General features: G+C 53.2%; 3 protein-coding genes across 8 annotated transcripts; all 3 read right to left on the bottom strand.

The window, feature by feature from the left end:
• Window positions 1-1,816: 1,816 nt before the first annotated feature.
• Window positions 1,817-7,201, bottom strand: HEXIM2 (HEXIM P-TEFb complex subunit 2). The gene is given in 5 exon segments (XM_060081776.1): window positions 1,817-2,794; window positions 5,311-5,346; window positions 5,348-5,422; window positions 5,531-5,582; window positions 6,573-7,201. Coding segments are annotated over 5 exon segments (1,572 nt in total). The 3' UTR covers window positions 1,817-2,014.
• Window positions 7,202-13,479: 6,278 nt separating this feature from the next.
• Window positions 13,480-15,549, bottom strand: HEXIM1 (HEXIM P-TEFb complex subunit 1). The gene has a single exon (XM_060082134.1). The coding sequence runs from the start codon at window positions 14,908-14,910 to the stop codon at window positions 13,864-13,866; it is 1,047 nt and encodes a 348-aa protein (XP_059938117.1). The 5' UTR covers window positions 14,911-15,549; the 3' UTR covers window positions 13,480-13,863.
• Window positions 15,550-19,638: 4,089 nt separating this feature from the next.
• Window positions 19,639-25,880, bottom strand: ACBD4 (acyl-CoA binding domain containing 4). 6 transcript variants are annotated; one of them, XM_060081990.1, is made up of 11 exons: window positions 25,778-25,879; window positions 25,572-25,680; window positions 25,249-25,378; window positions 24,872-24,992; window positions 24,716-24,815; window positions 24,313-24,433; window positions 24,004-24,090; window positions 23,613-23,683; window positions 23,444-23,522; window positions 22,588-22,727; window positions 19,639-20,324 (listed from the first exon to the last, which is right to left on the bottom strand). In XM_060081990.1, exons 3-11 carry the CDS (start codon window positions 25,334-25,336, stop codon window positions 20,217-20,219), a joined length of 915 nt encoding a protein of 304 aa, XP_059937973.1. In that variant the 5' UTR covers window positions 25,337-25,378; window positions 25,572-25,680; window positions 25,778-25,879; the 3' UTR covers window positions 19,639-20,216. The 6 variants fall into 6 exon arrangements, with proteins under 6 accessions (XP_059937973.1, XP_059937974.1, XP_059937977.1 ...); XM_060081991.1 differs by lacking the exon at window positions 25,572-25,680 and having other exon boundaries at window positions 25,778-25,880; XM_060081994.1 differs by lacking the exon at window positions 25,778-25,879 and having other exon boundaries at window positions 19,639-20,252; window positions 25,572-25,753.
• Between the last annotated feature and the right edge of the window lie 1,525 nt (window positions 25,881-27,405).

Here is a 27,405-nt window from a genome sequence, read left to right as displayed (position 1 = left end):
GTGTGTGTGTGTGTGTGTGTGTGTGTGTGTGTGTGTGTGTGTGTGTGTGTGTGTGTGTGTGTGTCTGTTAGGGTTGCAGCAGCTTTCCTGTCTCCAGGCTCCTCAGCTCCTTGGCCAAGAAAGGCCAAGCTCCTCACCTGTCCCCTCCTCCGTGTGCAGCTCCTGCCTGCTCAGGGATACACCTCCATCACCCTCTCCCTCGACACTGCACCCACGTCCCTCCCCCACACTCCAAAAGCCCTCTGGAATCTTCTCTCCCCTCCTAGTTACTTGTACACACACACACACACACACACACACACACACACACACACACACACGCCTCCGGGTAAACAACCTTGTCCTGGCCCTGGCCCTCCCCTCTCCCTCCAGCTCCATGCTGAGGAATGCAGCAGCTGGGAGGCTGCCTGCGCCCTGCCCAGGGGCCTTCAGGTCCCTGGCTAGCACCCCACAGGGGAAGGCCGGCCTAAGGCCAGCTTTCCTGGAATCCAAAAGCCGCTTCCTCTCTGAGCCTTGGGTTTTCCATCTGCAAAGTGGGGATAATCATTCCTCTAGCCCTTCCTGACAGAGGTGTCTGGGATCAAAGGGGAGGGGGCTAGGACTCCCAGCCAGGGTTGGGTGGGGGGAGACCCCAAAGATGGGAGATTTTGCTCTCTTAAAACCCATCCCTTCCTAGAATCTGTTCTGGCCTTACGTCGCTGTAGAAGACGCTGGAGAGGTCTGGGTGTGACAGGGAAGAAATGAAAGTTGTCCTGGCAACACACAGGATTTTTCAACATTTCCATCCCAGCAGCTCCCAGGCCCGAGCCCTTCTCTCGCCCAATGTGGCCTGTCAAGATGAGCTTTCCTGGAACGTAGGTTAGGCTGGGCCCGCCAGGCCTCTGGCCCTCCCTGTGCACGGTGGCAGAGCCAATACAGGCTCATTGGTGAGTTAACTAACTTCCCCTCCACCACCGCAGCCTGACACTCTGCAGCCACAAGAACAAGAGACAAGGTGTCTGGGGAGAGGTGGGTCTGCGTGTGAGGGGTGTGTGAGCTCGCTTCAGAGCCCAAGACTGCTGGTGTGTTGGTGGCATATCCGGGCTGACTCAGCTCTCTATCAGACAGACAGGTGAGGGGCTCACCTCGGAGGGAATTAACCACACAGGTGATTAGGCTAAAAGCAGCAGGATGCACAGATGCAGGGCAGGCACCTCGAAAGCCAAGCCTCCAGCTCTGCTAAGGATCGATCCCCTGTCCAACCAGCCTTGGGCTTATTTTCCATCAGGAGAAAACTCCCCTTGAGCGCTTACTTGTAAGTGCTCTTCTAGGAGGTCAGGGGGCAAACCTGACCTCCTGCCCAACCCCCAGCTGGGAGATGGGGGGGCGGGTGGGGAGGCTGTCAAGCACAGAGAGACACAAGGCACCCAGACCTTGTCTAGCCGAGCCCTCTAAACTGTGGGGAAGATAGGGAAAATACAGGGAGCCTGGGAACAAACCCTGAAGAAACCCCTGGACTTGAGCCTAGCCCTCTCTCCTCCAGGGGAAGTTCCCAGCTCCTCACAGCAATCTTGCATCTTAAGTCAGGCTCTGGCGGAACCTGGTGACTCCTGACTGAGACCCCTCCCGCCTCTGCCTTCCCCCCTCTAAAACCTTCAGAGCAGTCTGATGGCCCCCAGATACATGGAGCAGATTTCAGGCATTCTGGAGACGCTGAGAAGCCCCCAGTGCAGGGGTCTGCTGTCCTCCTAGGCTGGGGGCAGCCCCAGGCCTCTCTGCGATGGAAGTGCTTTGATTCTTAGAGCAGCCCTAGTGTAATCAATGCTAGCCACTCCCATGTGATCTCACCAAAATCATTTAATTCCTTTGTGAAAAATAAGATGACATCAAAGAACAAACTTCAAAGAACGAACTGTGGCGATGACAAGATGGAAGCCGGAACCTCAATGAGCTGTTCTCCGGGGGGCGCAGAGGTGCTGAGACCTGCCTCCTTGAGACTCGGCTGGCCTGAGTGTGTACGAAGCAGAAACTTCTCCTAGGTGCCCGGCTCCCCACCACGGCGGCCAGCTTCCCGGTTCCACATCTCGTTCTCCTGCCGAAGCCGCTGGTTCTCCGTCCGGAGCCGCTCCACCTCGGCGGCCAGCTCCTCCACCTGGCGACAGGGCCGCTGGCTGGCGCACCCCTGCAGCCTCCTCGTCTCCTCCTCGGCCTGCGACAGCCGCCTCTCCAAATCCAGGTAGTCGCGGACCAGCTCCTGCTTGCTGCGGCCCTGCAGGCTCTCCGTGTGATAGCGCTCATAGGCCTCGGAGAAGTCCCTCTGCTGGAACTCCCCGTGAGCTCGGCCCCTCGAGTCGCTGTCCCCGGCCTCACTCTCCCCACTGGAGCCCGGGTGGGAGGCCCCTCGGGGCACATCCAGGTCGGGCTCCTCGGGGTCTCTGTCGTTCATGAGGAACTGGGTGGTGTTGTAGGGTGCCACGGGCTGGCCTTTGGCAAACATCTCCTCTCGGACTCGGGAGGCCCGCTGGCCTTGCCTCTCATCCCGCTGCTGCTTCTCGGCCCAGCTCAGCTCCAGGTAGGGTCGCCAGTGCCGCTTGCGCTTTGAGGGCCGCCGGCGGTGCTTCTTCCGTACCAGTACGGCCTCCACTGAGCAGCCCCCTGGGCTCCGGGCCCGGGGACCCCTACCGTTCCAGCCTAGGCCACTGCCGGGAGGATCTTCCTCCTCTGAGTGGCTCTCCATCCGGGGTGTCAGGGGCAGGGAACCTCCAGGGTCATGAGGCTCAGGGGATGTTCTGGGGCTCCCAGGAACACGAGAGGTCTAAAGAGAGAGGGAAAAGGAGGCCAGATCACAGATGGCCCGTCCCATGGTAGAATCCTCGGTTCACCCAGCCTGAAGCCGACCTGCCCACACCCAGCTCACCTGGCCCCTCTCTAGCCTCGCACCTTCTACAACCAGTTGTCTGTTTCTGGGCTTACCTGTCTACTGTCTGTCCCCCAACCCCCCCCCCCCGCCCCAAGCAAACTCATGGTGAGAGCCAGAATCTTGCCCGTGTATTTCACTCTGTAATTTCAATGCCTGGAACAGCACCTGGCACAGAGTAGACATTCAATAAATACTCTTTGAAATGGGATGGGAAGTGGCTCCCGATGTATTATTGGGTTGATCAGAAGCCCAAACGGCACTTGCTCTTCCCTCTTCCTAGAAAGCTTATCTTTCAGACAGAGCTGGTTTCCTTGCAAGTGACCTGTACCATCCCACAGAGCCCCCATTCAGAAAAGCCCCTTGCTTTGCTTAATGCTCTGCTGTCATTGTCTTGAACTTCTTAGTGATTTTTGAATTAAGAGCCCTTTGCACTGACCCCACAAATCATGTTGCCAATCCTGCTTCCAGCTACTTGCATAACTCATTATTTTTCATCCTTTAGGGTTAAGCTCCAGTCAGCTCTTCAGAGAGGCCCTCCCTGACCCCCCTAAGTAGCCCCCATATTCCCCTTCCCGGTGACTCCCTGTCATGTGACAGTTAATGTCCCACTTAGCGTTTAGCACATTACCATTTGTCTTTCTCCTAGAAGAATGTGTCCTGTCCAGCTCACCACTGTGTCGCTAAGCATGGCCCAAGGTGAGTGTTCAATAAATATATGTTAAATGACATAAGCCCAGAAGTGGAGGGGGATCCAAAAGATATTGGAACATGAGACTCTCGCTTCTGTCATTCTAGCGTGAATGGAGTGTATTTATTCCAGGCACAAGTTGGTATCACTCTTCTACATGAGGGGCAGGAAAGCACTAGGGAGAGGAAGGGCCAATCTCCAGTCTGTAGCCCAGCGAATTCTACACCTTATCTAAGAGGCGGAAAGGATTCTGTCAAGAGTGCGTGTGTTCAGGGCATCTGTTTATCTCTGCCGTGGTGAGGGTGGGAGTACTGAGTTTGGGGGAGGAGAATGAATTGCTGGAAGTCTGTGGTCTGGGGAATTCTAATAATAACCACCACCACTGGCACAGTGTTTTATAATGTTCAACACGGTTCAGAGACATCTGAGCGTGGGTCTACACGAGTGTAGCGAGTGTACTGGCGGGTGTATGCAGCCCTGTAAGAGCTGGAGGTGTGTTAACGTGCGTTTTGGAGACCCCAAAGTTCTCTTCATAATTTGGGATGGGGTACGTTGGAGTGTGTGTACGTGTGTTGTTTGTTGTGTTGTATTGTTACTTTACCTGCAGGGAGAATGTCATAAAGTAACAATACAATCAAGAGTGACTGGCCTTGGGGCTTCCCTGGTGGTGCAGTGGTTGAGAGTCCGCCTGCCGATGCAGGGGACACGGGTTCGTGCCCCGGTCCGGGAAGATCCCACATGCCGCGGAGCGGCTGGGCCCGTGAACCATGGCCACTGAGCCTGTGCGTCCGGAGCCTGTGCTCCGCAACGGGAGAGGCCACAACAGTGAGAGGCCCGCGTACCGCAAAAAAAAAAATTAAAAAAAAAAAAGAGTGACAGGTCTTGTCACCACCAGTGTCTTGGGCCAACTGAGAAGAACTTCTGCCCCACCCCGACCCAAGCCAGCCCTGCCCCTCAGCCCCACATGCTGCGTCCCTCCTGAAGGCTTGTCCCCTTTCCACCATTACCACTATTGCAGAGAAGCTGTGTGATCCCGGGTGAGCCATTTGCCTTCTCTGAACCTTTAGGCCCTGACATGCCATGAACTCCAAATTAAATAAATCTGGAAAATTTACTGGAAGTAGCTAGGTAGGGTGGATCAGAGGACTAGAGTTCCCTCCTTACCTATAGGGAGCTGTGGACTAGGGGAGAAGAATGGGCAAGGTGGGGGCCGGTGAGAGAGAGCATAGGGTGGGAGGGTTCGGGCTCCTGTTGCCAGGTCAGAAGGTGATGTTCTCTGAGGGCCTGATACAACCTGTCTCTCCCCTCTCTCCTGGGTGGTTTCCTACCCCCTAACCTCCATCCTAAATTATGAACCGATGGCTCAAACTGTTCTCCCTGCTTCAGACTTGGTTCACAGCCTAGACAAAATGCAAGGCAGGGTTCTGTTGTTTAAGACGCTAAGTTTAAACCCTGGGTCTTCTGCTTGCTGGCTGCCTGATTCTAGAAGAGGCATGTCAGCTCTCAGAACATCAGCTTCTTTGAAATGGGAATAGTCATTTCTACCCTGAATGGCTGCTAGGATTTCACGAGATATAGCGCAGAATTGCTCAGCGCACAGTGGGGACTCATTTAAAAATACTGGTTTTCCAAATCCACTAACACATCTGAGACAAGAAGCCAGGATCCCAGCTGGCAGGACCCATGTCCAGGGCACTCAGGTGGTTGGGAGAACGGGGCTTACCTTGGCCTCCTCCAGGGCTGCTGGTGACTTTGTGTTAACAGTTGGTCTGGTTTGGAGTAGCCACCTTCTTCTGTTCCAAATCTTTCAGCAGATGCCTTTTAACTAGTGACACCTGCTTTAAATAAGAGAAACCTAAGTCCCGAGGGAGAATTTTCAGGAAGACTCTGGCTACCCAGCAAATCTTTACCAAGGCAGCGGCAGCCATTTTGTAGCACCAGACCTGCACACCCTCATTTTCAAATGAAGGGCCGCCTCCAGCCTGGTTTTCACACCTCCAGCCAGCAAGGGGTCCAGTGGAGATTAAGGGGCCATCTCCCCAGTCCTGTTCCCCAGGCCCCAGGCCAGGGCTTATGTCCTATATTCTCCTCCTGCAACTCACTGAGGCAGGCTGGCAGCTAGGCAGCCAGGCCTAAGCTTTGTTCCCCCAGCAACCAAAGAGGGGAAAAGACTGCCTGGGGAGGCGAAGACACAGAGATGGCCTGCACAGGCTGGGAGGGGAGTGGGTCGGTGGCTCCGACAAGCCTGAGGAGGAGTCCTTTCCCCACTGCCTCCAGCGGCCCCAACCTTGACTGCAGGCCCCCACCTCCTCCCCAGGCTGGGCTCCAGAAGTCAACACCTCAAAACACACGAAGGGGCCCGGCCTGGGGCTGAGGCCTTTTCATCTACAGGGCCTGGCCTGCCTCCCTCCTTCTTCTCAGGATGGGAAACGGAGGAAAGGGTAAGAAGTCTTCGCACTACAGGCAGCTGAGAGGGAAACCCAACAGGGATAAGGAAGGATTCCTTGGAAGAGGGGAAATGATCCGGGAAGGAGATTCTGCAAAGGCGGAACTGACCTATTTGCTGTCAGGGGCTATGCACAGGACTACATCTGTGTGTCTTTCTGTGCGACCGCCTGTCTGCAATTCCCAACGCCTCAGCCCTACCTCTTGCTGCAGTTGCTGCAGCTCTGGTCAAGCCGCTCAGGCGCTGAGGTTGGGGGGAGGGCCCCCCCCACCGCCTGGCAGCGCGGCACCTGCTGGGGATTGTAGTTCTTCTAGCTGAGGAAAGCGGATCAAGAGCCTGTAGTGTCAACAAGTACACAGAAAACTCTAAAACCCATCTACCCTTGCGCGAGTGGCGTCCCGCGCTCACTGATGCCTCCTTTGATTGGTCCACTCGCCTGCCAATATTCCCTTTTTCGTCAACGATTAGCTGTGCGGAAGCACAAGTCGACCGCCTATCCGAGCTCAATTAAAGAGTTCATTGATGGCGTTAATCTTTACTGGGCAGAAAACAGATCCGGCTGAGAGGGGAGGGGCTTGGACGCGGAGGGATCCTCGGCCCTAGAGGAAGGCGACGAGAAGGATCGGTGGCCGCCGCCGCCATTTTGGGCTGGGAGGAGGCAGCGGAGGGACTCGCTGCGCAGTGAGAGCACCCCATGGGGGGTGGTCCGGGCGCGGGGAGAGGCCGGGCCGAGTGGGCTGCCTGAAGTGGCGGCGCCGGGAGACGGCGGGGGGTGGGACCGGGGACCGCGGGGGGGTGAAGGTTGGAGTCTCTCTGGCCGGGCCCGGTCCTCAAACCATCCCGGCAGCCCCGCAGCCTCGCCTCTCACAGAGGGCGGGGTTCTTGGGTAATTACCGCGTATTTCCTGAGACCCCAGCTGAGTAGAGAGCGGGTGAAATGACTCTCCTCTGCTCTTTACACGGGGGCGCAGATCCCGAGGCCGAGCTCCGCTAAGTTCTTTCCCCACCCCCATGCGGCCTGGGTATAGCGGCGAGGCCCGGCGTAGCGGGAACCCCCACTTCGATGGGCGCCGCGAGGGCGGGTGGAGGTCGCAGCTCCGGCCGCGCGTCCCTCTGGCGTGGCAGTCAGCTGGAGGCTCCGAGGGCAGAGAGCCAGGTGCACCCACCATCTCCCCCCGTACACCAAGGCCATCCCGCGGCCAGGGCTGTGAACAGGAACAGCCTTCTTCCTACTGTAGCAACCACTAATTCTCCCCAGGGACCAGCTAGATCGGGGCACGTGGAAATCTCTGAGCGCTCTTGCCCTCGAGATCTCTCCTGTCCAGCCCCGATTCTCAGAACGACCTGACCTCGCACGTCGCCAGCCGCTTTGGGAAACTCCAAAAGTGTGCTGTTCCACTTCTCTCGAAAGTTTACACCAAAGGGGTTTGCGCTTTTGCCCTTTGCAGAGTTGGGACACAAAACAACTTGGAGTCGCCACGGTTCTGGGAATAAACGTGGAGTGGCCCATTTCGGATGCTCCAGGAACATCTGTTTGCATTTTGAAATCTGAGCCATAACTTTTACCAAAACTTTTGGAGATGGCCGCCCTCCTAAAGGAAAAAACGAACTAATTCCAACGTAGTCTTTATAAGGCTACAAATTCTTTCCAGTTTAAAGAACTTTTCTCCCACAGACGAAACAAAATGGGGGAGTATTTTGCCACTGGTGCATTGTTACTAGGGAGCCTCTATTTTGAAATTCCAAGTAATTGAAAGTCACTTCTGTGGATCCCAGATGGCCACCAAAATAGAAATTGCAGTTTTGAGCTACTTCATATATGTGGCGTTTGGGGGAGCAGGGGAAACCTACCTTGAGAAAAATAAACACTCAACCTTATAGCTGTAGCAGCTTCTTAAGGATTGAAGTTTGATGTGGAATTCTTTTCTTGAATTGCAGATGAAACCATTTTGTTTCTTACTGCTTGAAATCTAAATTCAGAGCGATTCATAGGTCAGGGGTAGCTTAATGTTGTTGCTAAAAGGTCAGTTGAAATTATGCCTAGGTAGACTCGGAATTAGGAGAGTGGGCGGTGAGCTTTATCTTAGAGGGTACATTGTGATGCGTCTCATTGCTGATTACAGTTGGTCAAATCGTTCCGAAGCATTTGGCCTTAATAGCAAAGTTTCTTCAGAACTGAAGCCCTGTTCCTCCTATTAATAAAGTGATTTTTTTTTAAGTTGTAAGAGTGACAGTTCCATAGCAACAGTTCCATAGCTTTAACTGTTTTCTCCCTTTGCCCCCCAGATGTTCTCAGAGAAAGTCTTAGAACTGGATTGCAAAAATACGATCACCTTTGACTCAGGTTCATCTAAAATTTGAACCACTTATCCTAAATAAAGCTTCAGGACACTTGATTCATGCTGTGGGTTGACCTGGCTTAAGTCATGTTCACTTCACACTGTTGTTTAGATCAAGAGAATATGCCAGTTAGGAAAAGCTGACATTAACTTGGTGGGAGTTAAATAGTTATAGCTGAAAGGGGCTTTAAAGATTATCTTTGTGGTTCCTCTGTCAAGAATTTAATGGCGGAGGATCTCAGACTGTGATTCATCCTCCATTGTGAAGCCATCTAGTTAAACCTTTGGAAGCTACTAAGTGGAGAATACTGTACCAGGTGCAGAAATTTGGTACTCATTTTTAAAGATGAAAGCTTATCATATTTAAGGTTGACCCATAAGCTTTTCCATTCCTTGATAAGAAAAGTTGGGAGTAAAATCAGTTTATTAATGGTCCCTTGGTTATCTACTGAGCAAAACACAGTACTGGAAGTTAGGAACTCCCAAGTTCTATTTCTGTGTGTGCTACCACAGATTTGGTTGGCTTGGCTAGAGGCCAAATCCTGAAGATGAGGCCAAACTGGCCATTTTGTTGCTGAGCCTATTGTTGTCTAACTTTCGACTAGACCTTCAACTTCCTCCTCAGCTCTCCTCTTTCAGATGAGTTGCTTTGTGGTTTATGACGAATTCTACAAAGCCTATATGCCTCAGTTTCCTAATTTGGAAATGGTATCAATGCAGCCTCCCTCATAAATACCTGGAGTAACTACCCTTCAGTGGCTATGCAAACATTTACTTGCTCTAACTTTGTTACTTGGGAACTTGAGGACTTCTGCTTCAAAGGTTATTTGGGGCATTTGGGAGACCTGCCTTACCAAAGTGTGGCCTTGGTTGCCATGGGCCATCCAGATAGGTTGAACGAGGGTCAGTCTCAGGGTACCAAGCAGTTGTTAACCACAAGTCCTGGATGTTTTACGTTTGCCTGATGGCCACCTCCTGGGAGTAGTGGCTGTGTGTGAGCAGCATTCATTGACAGAGGTAGGAGTAATTCTTTGCAGCAGTCCTCCTCTTCAGGATGAAGATACTTTCTTCTGAACTATTTGATTTCCAGGTCGTTTTTTACTTTGTTCAGCCCTCACCATCCTCTTCTCTGTCTTTCTCTTTTTAAATTCAAATGTTTGCTCTTGTAAATGCACTTTTAGTAAGACCCAGAGAGGAGGGTAGAACTAACCTAGACATTCCCTTCCATCCTCTGGTTGGTCTTCTTCCTTTGCCTGAAAGTTGTCCTGGAGTTATCCAGGTATGCAGAATTGCGTGCTTAAAGCCGACTTCAGAACTTCAAATATTCTCCTCTGACGCTCTGGAGTCTAGGACAAATTCTAGTCAGTAGTTTACGAGAGCAGTGACGCTGTCATTTTCTCAAATTCTTGTGCATGGAACACTCTACAACTCCCACATTTTCCTTCAGGAATATCCTTTTTGGTCACCGTAGATCCAGGGCTTTTTAACACTTCACACACAGTCAGTGGATGTATCAAATAGAATGTGCCTTCAGATGAGGGTTTGCAATACTCTTCTGAAATTTTTGCTCTTTTTGGAAAATTTTAAGCCAAATGTAACTGCTCTTGGTGCTGTATTGAGGGATAGAATCACACTAGCTGTTTCAGGAGACTTACCAACAGTTCCTGGTACCAGCTCAACAACTTGAAAGAATTTTGTTGGTGTGCAGAAGTTTGTTAGTAAACTGCTAGGATTATTCCTGCTGTTACCCATGTTACATCATTTGTCATAATTGAACTGCCTCTAAGTAAAGCCCAAGAAAAACTTCATTCAGGAGGATTTGTGAGAGCTGTGTTATTGATCTGTCTGAAACCAGCCTTTGTTTTTTCAACAAGAAATGAAATGAGGTTGTATGCTTTCCAGCCTTCAAAGACAACTGGCAGAAATTGGCCAAATAGTGAATCTTCGCCTCCTAGACCATGCATTTTGTCTTTCTTACAGAGTATGACTGTTACCCTTTGGTCAGCAGATCCCACTCTTCAGGGCCTGAATTTGACATTTTCTTTTAAAAATTAGTTTTTATTTCTAGCAACAACCATTTACACTTTACACGAGAAAGGATAGTGGAATTTTATTCCAATAATCTTGCTTGAGAAATGTGAAAAATCATTTAAAGAAACTCACAAACTCAGGTATACTTAGGTACAAGTACAGTGCTATTTAACTCTAGCCAGCTTTTCTGTCACACTGTTGTGAATACTTGTTTCCTGCTGGTGGTGTAAGTGGACGGGGGACACCTGTAGTGCATTACCTAATATTTGACTAAACATTGGTTTTCTGAAGGTAGACTATTTAGTTGTGGATCTTGTTTATTTCTGTAGATTCCCTCTTTGATTTCTCTCACTTTTGAAGTCACTGGGGTAAAGTATGTTTGTTTATATTTCCCCAAGCAAAGGATTTTTATTTTACTCTGGACAAAGTGAAAATTAAAATACTGATCAAATGGGCAACTGCTCTGGTCTTAGAAAGAACCAATAATAATACCAATGGTATCTTACTTTTGGATAGCCTATTTTCATGTTGTCTCCTTTAATCCTTAACAGCAGTTATGTGAAGTAGGCACGGCCCCATTTTGCTGATGAAGAATGAGGCTCAGAGAGTTTAATAAGAGATGTGTCCAGGGTTTTACTGCTAGTATTTGTCAAAGGTATAACTAGGAGCCTGGTTTTTGACTCCTAGTCTGGTCTAATTTTATAATGTTTCCTCTCTTTAGATACCTAGTCCATTTTTCAGAACTAAACCAATCTGGAGCTCCTTGGCTTGTTCCCCTGCAAACTGAAATCTAAAGGGCTCTGTCTCTTGAGGGCCACTTTAGGTTATAGGCTGGCTCAAGAAAAGTTTTCCTTACTCAAAGGAGGATTAAGCAGTCCAGCCAGCTGTCTCCAAAATTTGGGAAGTGCTTTGCCCTGGCTGGATATCCAGGCCCCAGTATAAGAAAGAGAACTGAAATTGCTAATGTGTAAGCATGATCTTTGGAGCAGCTCATTTAAAATGTTTAGCAGAAAAGCCTTTAGTGAAAGGCTAGAGTGGACTTGAGGATCATCTGTCATGATCCTGTTAGTATAGGTAATTCAGAGTCTTTTCTCTCTGCCCTTAGAGCAATATGTTAGTCAAGTGTTTCAATGTAGAAAGTGTTGATAGAAAACTGAAATTTTGCAGAAATCTCATCATTCTAAGAACATAAATGCAGTAAAATGTCGGTGCCTTTGAAAGCAAAATTCAGACAGAACGTTGCATATCAAGGTAAATCAAAGTAATTTATGACAGTTACTTAAAACTAAATATTTATATATTTTTTAAGACTGGATTGAATGTCTCCTAAAACTTACACTTTTTTCCTGATGATAAATGCACTAAGAGACTTTCTAAGACTATTAGTCGGGGAAACAAGATGGTTATATTTAAATCCATCTTGTTAAGTAAGAAGAGTTTCTGAAATCAGAGGTCATCACTGCTGCATCCTATATAGTTCAGTCAAAATGAGGCTTCTGCTGTGCACTGTAAAGGCAGAGGGCAGTGTTGCTGCTTCTGGGACTGCTGCATGACGTCATGGCAGAAGGAAAATTAAAAACACAAAAACTATTTCAAAATAGACTTTTAATGTAATTTTTAGGCCAAAGGAAAAGCTTATCATACATCGTCTCCAGTGGACCATCTGCCAGAATAGGGCCAGCTCAGTCCAGCTTTGAAGGCCCTGAGTCAGTCTTAACTGCCATAATTTCCCTTGACTCATGGATTTGTGTATGCTTGTCATGCATCATAAGGTGCATTTCACTCTTGACATTCCCACCACCTCCAGTATTTCATCTAGCTGCAAAAGCAAGCTTCCCAATGGGAGGTTTTTTCCCAGGGGTTCTTAACCTTTAAGGAGTTTGATAATTTCATGTTCTCTCAAGCCCTCTTCCCAGAAAAATGTACACATAATACAAGTCCACATAGAATTGCATGGGGTTCGTGGAGCCCAAGGCCCCCTATGGTTTCTAAGGCCCCATGTGAGGGAACCCCTGTGCTAGTGATTTGAACCGTGCAGTTGCTTAGGGAAGCACTGACACAGGGCAGGTGAAGATGGGCTGGGTTAATCATGGTGACGGGAGGGAACAATCTTATAATTTCTTACTATCTTGATTTGGGGGCAGAAATTAATTCCCAGGGCCTCCCTGCATTTTCAAGAGCAGAACTACTCAAGGACTAAGCAGCTATCAGTAGTTTAGGAGATTGAGAATAGCGGCTGTATAGGGAAGGTGCACGGTTCCCACTTGGCCCCTAAGGACTTAATTTAGCTCCTTAACCAGAAGCTTTACATTTGGTTTGCAGTGAGGGGGCATTTCTAATTTTAGTTTGACTCTCATGGAAAGGTGGACAGCGTCTATTCCTTTTTTTTTTTTTTTTTGTATAGGGAGCACCTAGGTACTGGACAATTAGGGTTAAGTCCTTGGAATGCCCCAAGTGGCCATTTCCTCTATAAATATAATATTCTCTACCTCTGAATATTTTAACATAAAGAGCTGCCTCACAAGTTTATCCAGCCATTGCTTGCGCTAAGAAAGCAAGAGGTTTACGAAGAGCCTTTTCCAGGCATCCAAGAACTCCTTCCAGCCTTATTGGGAGGAGAGGGGAATTACTAAAACCACACTTGTAGGAATGAAATGAGGCTGTCAGTTGTCTAACCTGACAAACTGCCAAATTAGGCTCACGTTTTTGTTAATAGACTTTTGAACGGCTATTGAGAAGCAGAATTAAAATTTTAAGCTGCTGATTGTAGTTACATTCTACTCCCCAAACACCCAACACTGGTTTATTTCTCCAGCATCAAGAAAGAAAACCAAGGCACTAGAAAACAAGCACACTTAAGTATTGAAGATAATTAAATCTTTATATTTTGCCGGAACTGTATATTGTAGCACACTAAAACCCATTCAAGGGAAAACTGGGCAAATTGAAAATTCTCCCATTAAAGATTGTTTTTTGAAAATGGACAAATCAGATGATTCCTTTACCCCCCCAAAAAAACGCAATCACATAAATCAGTACTATTCTGAATTAGCTCTAGAAATCACACTGAAACTACATTACATTTACAAATATTAAATTTATTATAACTAGAATGAATTTAATGGTTCTCAGATTTGGCCACCTTATAGCTCCATTTAAGGAGGGGATTTTTAACAGAAAAATGCTTTATAGCTTGGTCAAATTACACATTAAAAAAGAAAAAAACTCCTAAAAAGGAAAACAAGAAAAGCAACCCTTCAGTTTCACATAATTAAAGAACAGGAGAAAGCACACAAGCTACATCATAGCTAAATTTACCAAACCAACCAAAGCCAGGGGGGATTTCTTTTCTGATTATGTGTCATAAAAAGGTCCACTGTCTTATATACACATGTATATAATGTTACATTCCGTCACTGTAAAAAGTCCCCTTTGCCCCCCTCCCCCCAAAAAGTTTCAGTCTAGTCTCCAAACTTGGACAGCGGTGCTCGCTCCTGCTGCCGGTGCAGTTCGTTCTCCGTCAGCAGCTGGAGGTTCTCGGCGCGCAGCCGGTCTAGCTCCAGCTCCAGCTCCCGGACGCGCGCGTCGTCGTCGCCGCCCAGCCGCTTGCTTTCCAGCCGCAGCCGGTTATTCTCGTCCTCCATGCGCGAGAGGCACTTCTCCAGCTCCAGGTACTCTTTGATGAGCTCCTGCTTGCTCATGTTCTGCAGGCTCTCCGCGTGGTACCGCTCGTAGGTCTCCGAGAAGTCCCGCTGCAGAAACTCGCTGCCGTCTCCTCCCATCCCGTCGCTGCCCCCATCCTCCTCGCCCGCTTCTTCCATAAAGTCCTCATCGCTGGTGTCGTCAGATTTGGCAGCAGCCCGTTTGGGATAGAGGCCGGTTTTAAGATCCGGCTCCTCCTGGTCGTGATCATCCATGAGGAACTGCGTGGTGTTATAGGGAGCCACTGGCTGGCCCTTGGCGAACATCTCGGCTCGAATCCTCGAAGCTCGCAGGCTCTGTTTCTCATCGAACTTTTTCTTCTCCTCCCAGGTCAGCGTGTAGTACGGTTTCCAATGCCGCTTCTTCTTGGAGGGGCGTCTCCTATGTTTTTTCTTGCCCAGCTGTCTCTGCTGCTGTCCCCACGCCTCCTCGCCCCCTGCGGCAGAAGCCCCCAACTTGTTGGCCTTCGGCCTCTGTTGCCCTCCCGCCGCCGGCTGGGGGGCACCGCCAGCGGACAAGTCGTCCCCATTCTGGCCCTTCTCACCCGCTTCCGGACAGCTGGATTCTGGGCAGATCTGGGTCTGCACGGGAGGCGGCTGGAGCTCCAGGTTCCCTTCCCCGCCCTGCCCCGGAGAGCCACCCGACTGGGGGGACGCTCTCGATTGCCACCTACTGTCCTCCTCGGGCACCCGCTCCTCCGCGCCTGGGGGGCGATCAGAGTTCGGCTCTTCATGGACAGCAGCAGCACCTGTACAGTTGCTAGTTTGAGGCTGGTGCTGATACTCTGACAAGAGTGGCTCGGCCATTGCTAATAGAATCCTCGGAGTCTGAAGAATTTTGACTGTAAATCCTTAAGGAAAAAAGGGTTTTCTTTTCTTTCAGAAATGTCCAGCACAGTCCTCTTCGGTCTGTAATTCCTGCAGTGATGCCTTCAGCCAGTCCTTCTGTCAGCAAACTCCAGTTGCAATTTGGGGGAGCTCAAGTCAGTAAAGGGTTAAGGGCCCACAGCGCGGCCGGCTAGCGGGTCCAAGGGGGTGCAGCAGCAGGAACAGTAGGTGTTGTGTAGAGGGGGTGGGCCTCAAGCCTCCCCGCAGAGCGCCCCCGCGATCAAGGAGTTGGTGGGCAAGGAGATTAGGTTAAATCCAACGGGTTAAACCCAGCCCCGAAGGGGTTAAAACTACCCGATGACGCTGACTCCGAGGGGCCGGATCCACAAAGGGTTAAATCCCCTGCCGCAGAGCCCACAAGGGGTTAAAGTCCCAGAGCCACCTCCTCCCACTTCCACGGGTGTCGCTCCAACCCGTGCTCCCACTTCCCTAGGCCCGGCCGGAGCCTCAGCCGAGGACAGACAAACTCATCTCCCCTTTGGCTCGATGCTCTGCTCAGCTCAGTTCTCCTCCGCCTCCTCCTCTTTTTCCTCCCTCCCTCCTCCCCCCTCCGACAACTCCTCTTCCGCCTCCTCCCCCAACCTCCCCTCCCAACCTGCCTCTCCACCTGCCAACTTCCAACTGCTGCCTCCCAGCCCTCTGCGCCCCTTTTATATAGAAGACGGTCCGCCCCGCCCACGCGCATGCGTAACGGAGTCCCCATCGCAGGAACCTGGGAGTCGTAGTTCCCATCTTTCAGACCCGCCGTCCTCTCGAGCCGTGCGACGTAGCCAATCCCAGGGCGCGTCGGGGGCGTCTTCCAGGCCACCTCCTTCCATCGTTTATCCCTCGCTAGAGAAACGTGAGCGCCCATTGGTCAAGAGGCACATGTCTCGCCGAGGAAGGAAGGCCGATCGCAGAGAAGATGGGGCGGGTTCTGGACCATACCATTCTGCTTCAGGAATACGAGAAGATTCGATGGCCTATAAGGGCCCGCACAGAATATTTTTATGAAAAGGTGCGTCTTAAAGACTACTATTGTATTCTGTCCTCAGCGGAAAGGTTCTGAAGGTCATAAACACTTGTTAGCTAAAGCAAGAATGGTTTACTCCTAAAAAGTAGTCCCTAAAGTGTAAACGAGGATTTAATTCTGTAAAGAGAGACGTTGGCCCATGGCTAATAATTCTCGATTCTTAAAATTATAGGAATGTCTTTAAAGTGTGTGGTTAGTGACTGGGATTGACGTTTGCGGAAGGATATTGTGAACACATTTTTGTTTTAAAAAGCGCATGAAGAAGTAAACAAATGAAGAATAAAAAGTGCCGCCTTAAAGGGACAGTGTGACTGCGTTAGGGCAGCAACCTCGGACTAGGCCTCGGAAAATGAGAAAGCAGGTTCGAGTCCCGGTTGACGTCCGCCTTCGGACTGGCCTCGGGACCTTTGGCCGAAAGTGGCCGAGTCCCAGCCCCAGCGTAGTCCTTCTGGGCCACCGCCGCCCCAGGGGCCAGTGCAAAATGGTGGGCCGTGACCGAGGGTCTCGCCTGGGCCGGGAAGCACCGGGTGTGCGCCCTGGGCTCCCCCGAGACCCGGCCTGTAAGGCCTCGCCCCCTCCTCCCCCTCCCCGGGCCTCAGCTTTTATCGAAGAAAACGGTCTTCTGGGGCCGTCTTGGTCTCTTCGGTTAGGAACCGACCAGGAAATTTTCCTGAGCCCGGACAGGAGAGTCCAGGGCTGCCGATGAGCCTCTTTGTTGGGGGAGGGGTTCGAAGTTAATACTGAGTTGAAATAATCAAGCCTGGCTAGGCGAGAGAGAAGGGGGGATCATCCACAGAGGCTCTTCCTTGTCAGTAGGCGCTGGGCAACACCGGGAGGGAAGCAGAGCCAGAGGCTTCCGCGAGGAGGAATCCTTGCCCAGAAATGGAGGCAGGGGGATTCTGGCCCAGAACTGTGGGACAGATTCATGGCGGGGTGGAGGGGGGCGGCGACTTAGTCTCCTTGTGAAAATTCTCCAGATTCCAAGCTCCCGCCCAAAGGACAGGGGCCGGGAGTAGCCCAAACCCTCCGCCCAAATCACTTAGGCCTAAAATCTCCCGAAATCTCAGTTTCTCCCACTTGCCACACGCACAGTGACCCGTTCTATTCTTACTGTTCTATTTCTTCCTCAGCTGCCGTGTATTACATTCCAACCGCTTTCCACCGCACAACGTTCTTTTACACACAGAACCATTTGCCCCACCACAACAGCCCAGTGAGTTAGGCAAGGTAGGGATTATTGTCTCCATTTTAGAGATAAGAAATCTCAGAAATTGACTTGTCCAAGGTCACATGACAACTGAGTGGCAATTTCAGCTAAACCGAAGGTCTTTGTGTGTGACCCCGTGCCATTTTTCTTTCTGTCACAAACACAGAATTCCTTTTTTTTCGTAAGAACGCTAGATTTGGTTCCTTTTTATCCCCAACAGCTTCAGCCTAATTCAGGTCCTTATTTATTTATTTTTTCTCTCTCTCCTTTTTTACCCTCTCCCCCCACCCCACCCCCCCTTTTTTTTTGGCTGTACCACACAGCATAAGGGATCTCAGTTCCCCAACCAGGGAACGAACCTGGCCCACTGCAGTGGAAGCGGGGAGTCTTAACCACTGGACCACCAGGGAAGTACCCCAGGCCCTTCTTCACTTAGCAAACATCGGATAGAAGGGCACAATGGTGAATAAAATGTCATCCTTGCTACTCAGGTAATGTGTAGAGAGGCCATCAAACCACAGTAAGCAAGTGAAGAAACTCCTGGTAGGAGCTTGTGAGCCAAGTTGCGTAGGAGTTGAGAATTATGGACAGGTTTCATGCAGGAGGTGACTTCTTGGCTGTCTGAAAGATGAAGCATTTTCAGGCAGAGTAGCATGAAGTAGGGCATTCTGTGAAGAGCAAGCATCTCATCCCAAGACAGGTCTTGTCTGGGGACTCAGGAGTGGTTCTGTGGGGAAGTGCTGATGGGTATGACCAGAGGGAGAGGCAAGAGTGACCCTGAGGCACATCCAGGTGTTTTGAGGTTGAACATCCGAGCCTGTTTTCCCTGGGCTTCCAAGAACTCAGGTCTATCCGAAAAGCCTGCCCCTCCTCTGTGCTGCTCCATCAGTCACGCAGGAGGCTTCCCGGGAGCAAGAGCTGCCCCTCACACTGGGAGCTCCCCGAGGAAAAGAGTCTTTGCAGAGAACTCGACCTGGAGTCAGAGACTTCCAAACTGTTACATTTTCAGACGCCTGAGGACTCCTGGGTGCCCTCAATCAGGGGATTTGGAAGGTAAACTGAGCCCAACCTCAGTCTACTGGACAGGGCTCAGCTATATGGACTCATTTGTTCTATTAGGGGAGGGGTGGCCAGACTGATAGTTCGTAATTCTGGAATTCTATGAAAGGAGGCCACGCACCTTGATTATTAGCTGAGGTTTAACTCTTTGCTAGGCATTTACATGTCCTGGTCATTTATTTATTTATTTATTAAATTTCATTTTTTAATTTTTATTTTTGGCTGCATTGGATCTTTGTTGGCTGTGCGCGGACTTTCTCTGGTTGTGGCAAGCAGGCGCTACTCTTCGTTGCGGTGCGCCAGCTTATTGCAGTGTCTTCTGTTATTGCAGAGCACGGGCTCTGGGCGCGCGGGCTTCAGTAGTTGTGGCACGCAAGCTCCAGAGCGCAGGCTCAGTAGTTGTGGCGCGCCAGGGCTCGAATCTGTGTCCCCTGCATTGATTCTTAACCACTGTGCCACCAGGGAAGCCCCTGTCCTGGTCACTTAAACCCCTAGAGTGCCTTATGATGAAGAGCTCTTCATCGTTATTTCACAAAGCAACCTAGGCTCAGAGCAGTTAAGAATCTGGCCCAGGTCACACAGCTAGTATGTGCAACTGGAGGAGCTGGCTTCCGCCCCACTCCTGCATCCCCAGCATCCATTTGGTCCCTCTTCCACTGCCCTCCAGTGTCCATCCTTAACATACGGGTTAACTCAAAATTTCGGAGCCCCATTAGTCTGCAGCAGCCAGCGACCCCCGGAGGTCTCTGCTCACTCCGGCCCTGGGCCCACCCCACCGGGGCTCCCGCGCAGGGCCCCGCCCCCACTCCTCAGGGAGGGGCGGGAACGAAGCTCCCGCCGGCCTTGGCCTTCCAGAAAGTTCCCCGGTAAAGCCCAAGCGCGGAGGTCACCGGGAGGGGGAACGGGGAGCGAGCAGCTGAGGAGGGGGAAGGGGGCGGTGAGCACTTCTAGGGCCGGAGTCTCGGCCCCGACCCTACACCTGGCGCGCGGATCAGGGGGTGGCCGCCCTCCCCTTCGGGCGTGGACGGAGCCTGTGCCCGGCCCCCGCCACACTCCTCTCCTCCCGCCACCCCTAGCTCGCCGGTTCCCTCCTCCCGGCCACGACGGGGCGGGGGGCGGGGCCAAGGCCGCGGCCCCGCCCCCGTCGCGGCGCATCCCGCCGCCCCCTCCGCCTGCATCTCCTCCGCCTCCGTTCCAGACCCTGGGCTGTTGCCTCCACTAGCCCGGGGAGCTGGGAAATGCTTCTTCTGGGACGCCGCCCGCTGGCCTCTCGGGGCCGTCCACGGGCAGCGGGGGAGGGGGCAGGGAAGGGACTTGAGGCTCGCGCACCCCGGACCCGCTTCCCGCCTCAATCCGTGGCAGCCCAGACGGCAGAAGATGAAGGTTTTATTTTATTCAGTGAAACACTCTTTTGTAAGTTAATGTTTAGTGAAGACGTCCTGAGTATATGTGGGGTAGGGCGGCCAGGAAGACGGAGCAGGCTCCCCTCCCCCGGAGTCAGCTCTCTCCGCCTTTCCCCAGCTCGGTCGGGCCTCCCAGCCAATCATTCTTCCAGGCCCCGGCCCAAGTCCCAACTTGCCCACGAGCTGAGCCTCCTCGGGGAGAGGCTGGGGTGGGAAAGGAGTCAGGTGACCCAGAGGGTGGGGAGGGCAGAGGCTGAGACCCGGCAGCTCCGCCCTGAATCAGCCGCCAGCCCTGAACTGGGGACGTGCACCACACGTGCAGCCTCCCCAGGGAGCCTGAGGTGGTTGGGGGTGAGAGGAGGGGAGTTCCTGTGGAGCGGCAGGAAGAGTGGGGTCCTATCTGGCTCCCCATTAGGGGAGAGGTGCCAAGGCAAACACTAATTGGGGCAGGAAGCAGGTGGGAGCGGGGTTTAACACCGTTCTCCTAAACTCCAGGAAGGCTCAGAGTCTCCTCCGTTGGCTGCAGAGACTCCTCCATTGAGAGTCACCTCTTCTGGGTCCGAAACTGTCGGAAGAGCCACTGGACGATGAAGGGCCACAGGAGGAAGAAGAGCAGCGTGGGAGCAGAGAGCCCAGTGCCGGGCCTTGGCCTCTGCCGCCAAGAGGAGAGAGTCAGGAGCCAGCCCGGGCCTCAGCACAGGCTGGGCCCTCCTTCGCAGCCTGCTTGCAGAGCTCAGGTGGGAGCTTCTGCCTCCCTCTCCCCAGTCTGTCCCTGACACGTTGAGCCCTAACTCTCTCCCATATCCTCCTCCAAGGTGCCGAAAAGGCTGAAGGCTGGAGAGGCTGCTGAGCGGAGAGACTGGCTTCGAGGCTGTCTCCTCTGGGCCACAAAGCAGTGACCCTGTTGGTGTGGCCCGAAGACCCCATATTGTAAAGGACATGCCACATATTTCAGATGAGGACCCTGGGTGCTCAGATTTTAGTTTCTAAATACCATTCTCTGCTGAATGGAGAAGTGGCAGGTTTTAGGTCTGGAGCAGGGAAGGTAGAATTGAATGTGAGACGTCTTGTACCAGGAAGCAAGGAAGCTTTTAAAGATTAATGAGTTCAAATTACCAGAACATAGGACCCAGCTTGAAAGGGTCCCACCAAAGTTGTGACAGCCTGGACATCAAAAAGAATGATGATTGCAGTTGACTGAAAGACTGAGTCTTTAAAACCCATGAGTTCATGATGATACTCAAAGAGAAAGGGGAAAGTTATCACCATTGAGGTGGCTGTTAAATCAACTCCTTACTCTAAAAATAGATAACTAAAGAGAAAGAATTAAGCACTTATTCCGCCTTCCATAAGGCACTGGATTTCAGGGAAATCCTAGATGATCAGGGAAACTCTACAGAAAAATGACAGCTAATAAATGTTAAAGGAATAATAGAATTTAAAAGTCAACATTGTTTTTTGTAGCCAGTAAATAAATTACGGATCCAGGCAAGGAGTATCTATCAATTGTCAAAAGCTGCGTGTCAAATGGGCTTGATGGGGAACTGGACATTCCCTGGCTGCAAGTGGTGGGAACAGACTGTCACCCCTTCATCCCTGCTAGTGGTCCACGCTAGAATCATTCACGGTAGGACATCCAAGTATGTGTCCCTTGATGTAAAGAAAGAACATCACCTCTGATGTAATCTGGTCATGTAAACTAGCCAGGAGGCTGTCATCAGACAGACCACAAGAGTGGAACATTCTACAGGACCACTATCCAGTCTCATCCGCAAGTCAGTAGCAAGGAAGAGGGACTAGTCTAGACTAACAGAGTCTTAAGAACAGACACTCCTGGCCTGGACAGACAGGGAAGGTGGAAAAGGGTGGAAACCTTTAAAATCTTCAGCATATAAAATTAGTAAAAGGTAAACAATAAATAAAACCCCGGGGGGTGAGTGTTGAAAGGTTAGCCGCTGTGGATCTGAGGGAATTCCTGCCAACCTGGCTGACACCCACTGTGCCAAGGGGGTGAAGGGTCACGTAAGTGATTTCCCCGCATCCAGGAACTCAGCCGTCCCCTGCCCCCACCACTCCGGGCTTCGCAAGAACAGACTCACTCATAGTGAGTGGTGGATGCCAGCTTTGGTGGGAGACAGAGCTAGGGCCACTCGCGGCTCCATTACTTAATGTTAATACTAACAATGAACCCCGTTTGAGAAGTCCTCCCCGGGCGCTGCGGAAGCACCTACACGCATTATCTCATCTCATCCTCACAGCAGCTCTGTGAGGTTCTTCCAGGCTGTGTACCCTCAGGTAAGTTACTCAACATCTCAGAGCTGTAGTTTCCTCATCAGTAAAAGGGAAATGAAAAGAAAACCTATTCCACTGGTTTGTTTTGAGGATAAAATGAGATAATGCAGGTAATGTGTTTGGCACACAGCTGGGGTTCCAGAAACGGCTGCTGTTATTTATTTTGCAGAAGCAGAGGTGTAAGGGGCAAGCAGATCTAGAAGTTGAGAGGAGGGAGTGAGGGATGCAAGGGCTGACTTTGGGGAGGGCGAGACAATAAATCTGGGAACAGAAGTCCTGACTGAGGGGCAATAGGGACACCCCCACCCCCAGCCCCAATGCAAAGAGCAGACACATTCTGGCCCCTCCAACTGCTGGAATTCCATCTGTCCTCAGTTACTCTTCAGGCAGAGGGAGATAAGAGCAGGGAAGGAGGGCCTCTCCCACTTCGAGGCTGGAAGCGCTACTACAGACCCCCTGACTTCCTTGCCTGCGCCACGAGCCACACCACTCCCTGGAGAAGGCAGAGGTGTGAGCAGGCAGAGACGTGGGGACAAAGACAGAAGTGGCTGGATGAGGAGCCCAGAAAAGAGACCCTCAAAGTCCTGCCCCCGTCTTGCCCTGGGCCTTCGGACGGGGCTCACCTGCTTGCGGGGGACAGGCATGCTCTCCAGGCTCTGCAGTCTCCCCTGGACGTCCCGCATGCTCTCCTGCAGCGCCCGAACTGTCCCCACCAGCCACGTGTCCAATTCCTGGGGCCCCAGCAGGGTGCTTTCCAATCTCCCTGCAGTGCACAGACACACAGGGAAGGGGGCTCAGGAGGCAGCTCAGCTAGGGGCAGGGTGGTGGCAGGCTGCGGCAGGTCCAGGGAAGAGTAAGAGCAGAGTGCGATCCCTTGTACCAAGTGTGAGTCTTGTAAAGCCCATCCATGTGGCTGAGTAATGGGCTGCCACGGGTTTGAATCCCAGCAGCACTACCACATAGCTGTGTGACTTTGGGCAAGTCAGTAACTTCTCTAAGCCTCGTTGGTCAAATGAAAATTATGTCATCTCCCTCACAGGGCTGCTCGCTCTGAGGAATAAAGGAGATAATATTTATAAAAGTGCCCCTGATGGGACGTGGCACACTGGAAGTTCTAGAAAGGGATAGGGCAGAATTCGTTGTCCTAAAGGAGTCCCAAACGGGAGACCCAGAGAGAGAGGATGACTCCCAAGGCCGCGTAGGTGCAGGTGAGAGAGCTGGTCTAGGAATTTTACCCCAGCTTCCCTTCCTCAGTGCCAGCCACGGGTACAGGCTCCTGGTGGCCCTCGGAGAGGAGGCCGGGCAGGGACTTTGCCCATCCAGGCCAGTGTCTGGCTTTAACCCTTCCTGGGCAGAGGCTACTCTCTCCAGTGCCTAGCGTTGGATTCCACCTCCCCCCGTGAGGGCAGCCAGGGGAAGGCTCAGGGCACCACAACCATGGGAACGGCAGAAGGGGTGAAGGGTCAGGCAGGGGCTCACCTTCCTCTGCAGGAGACTCGGTGCTGTTCCCGGTGTTGAGCTCCCCTCCCAGGGCGCCCCTCTGCTCTGCCCCAACCTGCTGAGAAGAGTCACAAAGTCCAAGGGGGGTGGCGGGAGCAGCTAGGGCCCAGTGGGGTAGGGAAGGGGAGGCGATGGGAGGGGGTCTCACCAGCTCAGGCTCCAGCTGCTCCATGGAATCACAGAAAACCTCAGAGTCCTGGTCCCTGGGGGGCCGGGACCCTGAGAAGGGGATGAGTAGGGTTAGTGACAAGAGGGAGGCCACGGAGGGAGGGAAGGGGGTGCATCTAGGCAGAGGCGTCTGTTCAGGGCACACTAGAGATACTGCCACAAGAGGCACAGATAGCTCCCTGAGGGGGGCCCTGGAACAGGAATCCCAGAACCTGCCCCTGGCCTTTGGGAGCGCAGGAGGTCTCAGTGTCTGGGCACGAGGCGTGACAGGCACAGCGTGGCACCTAGCCTGCTCCCCGCCACCCTGCCTGGAGGTCCCCCCCACCTCTGGCCTGGGTCTGGCTCTCTGCCCCTCCTGCCCAGGCACTGACCTGGGCTTGGGGGTGCTGGTTCCTTGGGAAGGCAGGGAGGCTCTGGGGCAGGCTCGGCGTCTCCATTCAGCACCTGCTCTTTCCAACCTGCGAAGACACAACACCCAGAGGTGGGGCTGGGAAGACATCAGGCCCCTGCTCCCCAGTGAGCCATGGACTCTGCCTGAGACCCACCCCATCAGGGGCGCTGGTTGCGGTCCTTACGGGGACATCACCTAGAGCCCTCTGACCCCAGGCTCCCCTCCAACTGAGCAGCCCCCCGAGACAGTTCAGTCAGCACTCGTGGAGCGCCCAGCCTGGGGGCCTGACCTGTGACCCTTTTCAGGAAGGTCTCCGGGGGCCTCGGCATGTCAGGGATCACCCGGTACAGGGGCTCGAAGTAACCAAACATGTCCTCTGCCACCTCGCCCAGGGGCACTGTGTCGATCACCTGTGCAGGAGGGGGTCTAATGGGGAAGGGCTGGCCCCTCCCACCACTGCCCCCTTGAGCTGGGCCGCCTCCACCCTGCTGCTGCCCTGTCATACCTCCCCACCCTTGTGCCCAGTCAGGAACCAGAGAGGCAGGGGTGGGGGAACAGCATGAAGGTGGTTAATTCCCATAGGTAGGGGTATCAACGTGCAGGGAACATAATGGGGTCGGACTGGAAGGGTGGGGGGCAGGCCACCTGGCGGAGAGCTTGGTCACAGAGAGGAGTCTGCAGCCTCTCCCTACCCTCTGGGCCACCAGCTTCATCTCAGTGATGTAGGCGGACATGGCCTGCTCCCTGCTCATCTCGCCCAGGCTGTTCCAGGCATCCCTGGGGAACAGAGGGCTGTGAAATGCTGGTTGACAGCTGAGGCCTGTCTGCCCAGCCGATGGGGAGCTCACCATTTATAACGTCCAATAGGGTCCCAGAACCCAGGCTGGGGGACCAGGCAGGGCCCCATGGTAGCCTGCTTGTAGTAGCTGTAGAATCGCAGCATCTCTTTATAGGAGGGGCGGTAAGAGCCTGGGCAGGGGTTGGGAAGTGGGGGAGAGAGCATCACTCCCAGCTCAAAGGGGATGGAGGTGGGGGGAGAACCACCCTTGGGGAGGGCAGAGATGGTGAGGGGTCCCACAGGGCAGCTGGACAGGGGCAGGTGGCAGAGGGGACCCCCAGGACAACTCAGGCAGGGACTTGTCTGTAAAAACTGCCAGGATCAAAGCCTCCTGGGAGGCGGACCCCAGTCGTCTTGACCCCCAAATACGGGTCCCCATGCCCTCACCGTTCTTAGGCAGGTTCTGAACGACGCGGACTGCGGCCTGGAACTGTTTCTGGCAGTCCGGCTCTGGACTTTCATTTCCGGTACCCATACCCAGCTGCTCTGAGCCTTGGGGCCCTACTTTTGAGCGACTCTGCAAGAACAAGCCTGTGTGTGAGCAGGCTCCAGCCCGCCCCACCTGCCCCCCGCCCCCGCCCAACTCCTCCCTGGCACACGCCTCTGTAAGTCACTGGTCCATTTTCCAGGAGCAAACTAAGCTCTTTAGAGGCCTGAGTGAGACACCCGGGGAGGTCAGAAGCTGCGACTCAGGAGACGCCTTTTCCTACCCCAAGGCAGCGTGGGTGGGGCCAGGATGGGTGGAGAGGACCTCGGTGTGTGGGTGGAGAGACAGGTGGCAAGGGTCGCGGTGCCTCTCTAGATGCACATCTCCAACTCCTAGACAGGAGAACCCGCAAGCCGAGAGGAGACAGGGCGGGGCAAACATCCTCCCACCCCGGCTCCCCATACCCCGGCTCAGCTGCCCGGCACTCACCCTCAGCGCCCACTGCCCGGACACCTGGGTTTCCGCTCGCCACTAGCCGGAAGCTTCCGACTGACCTCCCGGTCGGGCCTGGCCCGGATGGGGACGCGGAGCAAGGGGGAAATTTTAAGCCAATGAGAGAGCCCGTTTCAGATTTCTTCTACACCTCGACCACTCAACGCGGCCCTTTCGACATTATGCAAATAGTTTAGCGGTGCCTCTCCCAATCAGGCGGGGCAAATCCGCGGGTGGGTTCCTCAACCCTGGACCGCCAGAGGCAGGCGGGAGCGCCCCCTGGTGGACACCGTGAAATGACGCTGTCTCTTGCGCCCCCTCTGGTGGAAACCCGCTAGTCAGCTGAACCCAGGTCCCCCAGATTCGAGCCACGCAACTCAGCTCTCCAGACACTTAACAGGCGCTGGGGATAAAAGGGGGAATCATGTTCTGAGGTCAGGGGTTCTAAAGGAGGGACACTGGAGCTGAGTTTTGGAAGCCTGAAGAGTAAGCCAGGAGAAGAATGAGGAAGGTCATTTCTGGAGGAAGGAATTGCAGGATCAAAAGTACACAGGAGAAGACTAAATATTTAGAAAGAATATCCAGAGAGGTGTGGAGACGCCAGCGAGCACGGACGGAACCTCTGGGTCCGGGATATCTGAAAATGGAATAGAGCAGTAGGTAGCAGATCTAGGTTCTGAGAAACTAAGCTTTATCTTTGGGATGACACACTCCCGGCCGCCGCCGAGTGGCGGTGTGCACCCAGCTCTCTGCCCCCGACCCAGGGCACTTGCTGCAGAAGACGCACATATCCCACCCCTCGCGCACAAATACGCAGGTGGTTTCTTATGTAGTAAGTGTACGCATGACACGGTCACCGGAACCCGCACTCGACGCTCACCCACAAGTTGATGCCAAGGACATCTACGCAGCGTGCGGTGGCCGTCCCAGGACGATCAAAGGCCCGGCGGGGGTGCCAACCTGTCCAAGCCTCCAACCCCAGATTCTGCCAGGGTCTCCAGGCTTAGCGCGACCCCATCCTCTCCAGAGTCTTCTACCCCTTTGGGGACGGCAACTGGCCGGGCAAGGAGAGGGTTAATCCTATGGCGTCATGGCCAGAGTCTTCCTCCCTCCCCACCTCCAGTCAGTTCCTACTCCCCCCGACGCCCCACCCCTCCGGTTCGGGCTGCCCTGCTGCCCGGCTAAGCTTTCCGGGCCCGCAGACCCTAGGCCCAGAACGATCCGGCCCGCGGACCCTATCCCCTGTCTGGCTTCCTTCTGGGCCCTCGGGCGGGACGGGGAGGAGGAGGGTGGAGAGGGGTCCTGAGTCCACACTGAGTCAGGGTCCGGGGAAAGGAGAGGGTGTCTGTGCCAGAGGGCAGCCCTCGCTCCCTCCGATGCCTCCCCCCAGCTGGGGGCTCAGGACTCCGATAGGGTCCCAGGACCGCTCGGAGAATGGGGAGGGGGACTCAGGAGCAGGGGCCTAACGCGGAGACTCGGGGGCGCGGGTCGGGCCCCCTCTCCACATTTCCTCTAGGGCACGGTTCCCCGCCTGGAGTCACCGCCCCCTTCACCGCCCCCTCGCACCTCCCCACGCCATCCTTGGCCCCGCCCTCTCCCTCTGGGTCCCTCCTTCCCTAACCCTC

The sequence above is a fragment of the Mesoplodon densirostris genome, chromosome 18, assembly GCF_025265405.1.
Source record: "Mesoplodon densirostris isolate mMesDen1 chromosome 18, mMesDen1 primary haplotype, whole genome shotgun sequence".
In the NCBI taxonomy this organism is placed as follows: domain Eukaryota; kingdom Metazoa; phylum Chordata; class Mammalia; order Artiodactyla; family Ziphiidae; genus Mesoplodon; species Mesoplodon densirostris.
Note: the sequence above shows the minus strand (reverse complement) of the source record. Positions and strands in the feature narration are given on the sequence as shown.